Below are 1,055 nucleotides of genomic sequence, written 5' to 3' on the forward strand. Positions count from 1 at the left end.
ATGTGAGAGGTGGGATTTCTAGCTCACAGCTTTCACACAGGGCTTTGTTCTTTATGAATGTGAGTTTACAAACCTGAATGCCTCTGTGTGGTCCCTATGGCTGTGGTTTTCATGAAAGGACTGGAATGTCAGGGGCCCTGGTGTTGGGAGGAGCTACTGGACAACTGTGTTCGGCATTTTCATTCGTCTAGAGGAGAGGTCCGCAAGTTGTAGCCTGTGGGCCAAATCTGCTCGCCACCTGCTGTCGTAAGGTGGTATGGTGCACAGCCTGTTTGTTTACATGGTGGCCAGGGCTGCTTTTGTGCTACAGTGGCAGAACTGAGCAGTCGTGACAGAGCTTCTGTAACCCACACAGCCCAAGATACTTACCATTGGGCCCCTTACAGAAGAAGTTTGCCCTGCTCTAGAGCAAGCTTAGCCTAGAGGCTTATTTAATTAGTGGCAGTGGGTAGGACAATTTATTGCTCCAAAGAATTTATAACAAAATTTAGTTTATGTTTTATGTGATACAACATAATGGCAAGAGCTTTTTAAGCTGATACCTTGATGTTTGGGTATGGCACCGTTGAGGGTAGGAAGCCAGTTGTGACGGGCTTCTTCTCTGATGTGTCTCTGGAGAAAGAGTGGGTTCAGGTCACCGTTGTAGGTACAAAGGCCCCTTGCCGGAGGCCATAGTGCTCCCTTTTCCCATGACACTGGTACTGAACATGTGACTGTGGATGCTTCAGTTCCCCAGTGGAGAAAGGCATAATTGTAGAGCAGGAGGAAGCAGGGGAGGATGAAAGGCACCGAGCTGTTCCCACTCAGACGTGTGGGGCGCCCAGCGTGCCTCTTCGTGGGACTGCTCCTTGAGCGGCAGAAACCGCGCGCGTGTGTGCACGCGTGTGCATGCGTGCGTGCATGTGTGCGTGCGTGTGTGTGTGAAGTGTCCCGTTGTATAACCCCTCACAGTGGGATGTCTCAGGAGCTTCCTCTCTATTGACAGGCGGACTAGAGTGAGAGGGCTGTCCCTTAGTAACAAGCCACTTAGATGGATCAGTGGCCAGTGAGCACCA

General features: G+C 51.0%; 1 protein-coding gene across 1 annotated transcript in view; it reads left to right on the forward strand.

Annotated features, from left to right (window-relative positions):
- Positions 1 to 1,055, forward strand: part of LPIN1 (lipin 1) — a gene marked incomplete at its 3' end in the record, with an annotated part of 37,392 nt that overhangs the window by 10,051 nt on the left and 26,286 nt on the right. The window contains exon 6 of the mRNA XM_008585754.1: positions 576 to 642. Within this exon, the coding sequence (XP_008583976.1) occupies positions 576 to 642 (67 nt within the window). The remainder of the gene's footprint in view (positions 1 to 575; positions 643 to 1,055) is intronic.

The sequence above is a fragment of the Galeopterus variegatus genome, unplaced genomic scaffold (genome assembly GCF_000696425.1).
Source record: "Galeopterus variegatus unplaced genomic scaffold, G_variegatus-3.0.2 Scaffold3698, whole genome shotgun sequence".
Taxonomy (NCBI): Eukaryota; Metazoa; Chordata; class Mammalia; order Dermoptera; family Cynocephalidae; genus Galeopterus; species Galeopterus variegatus.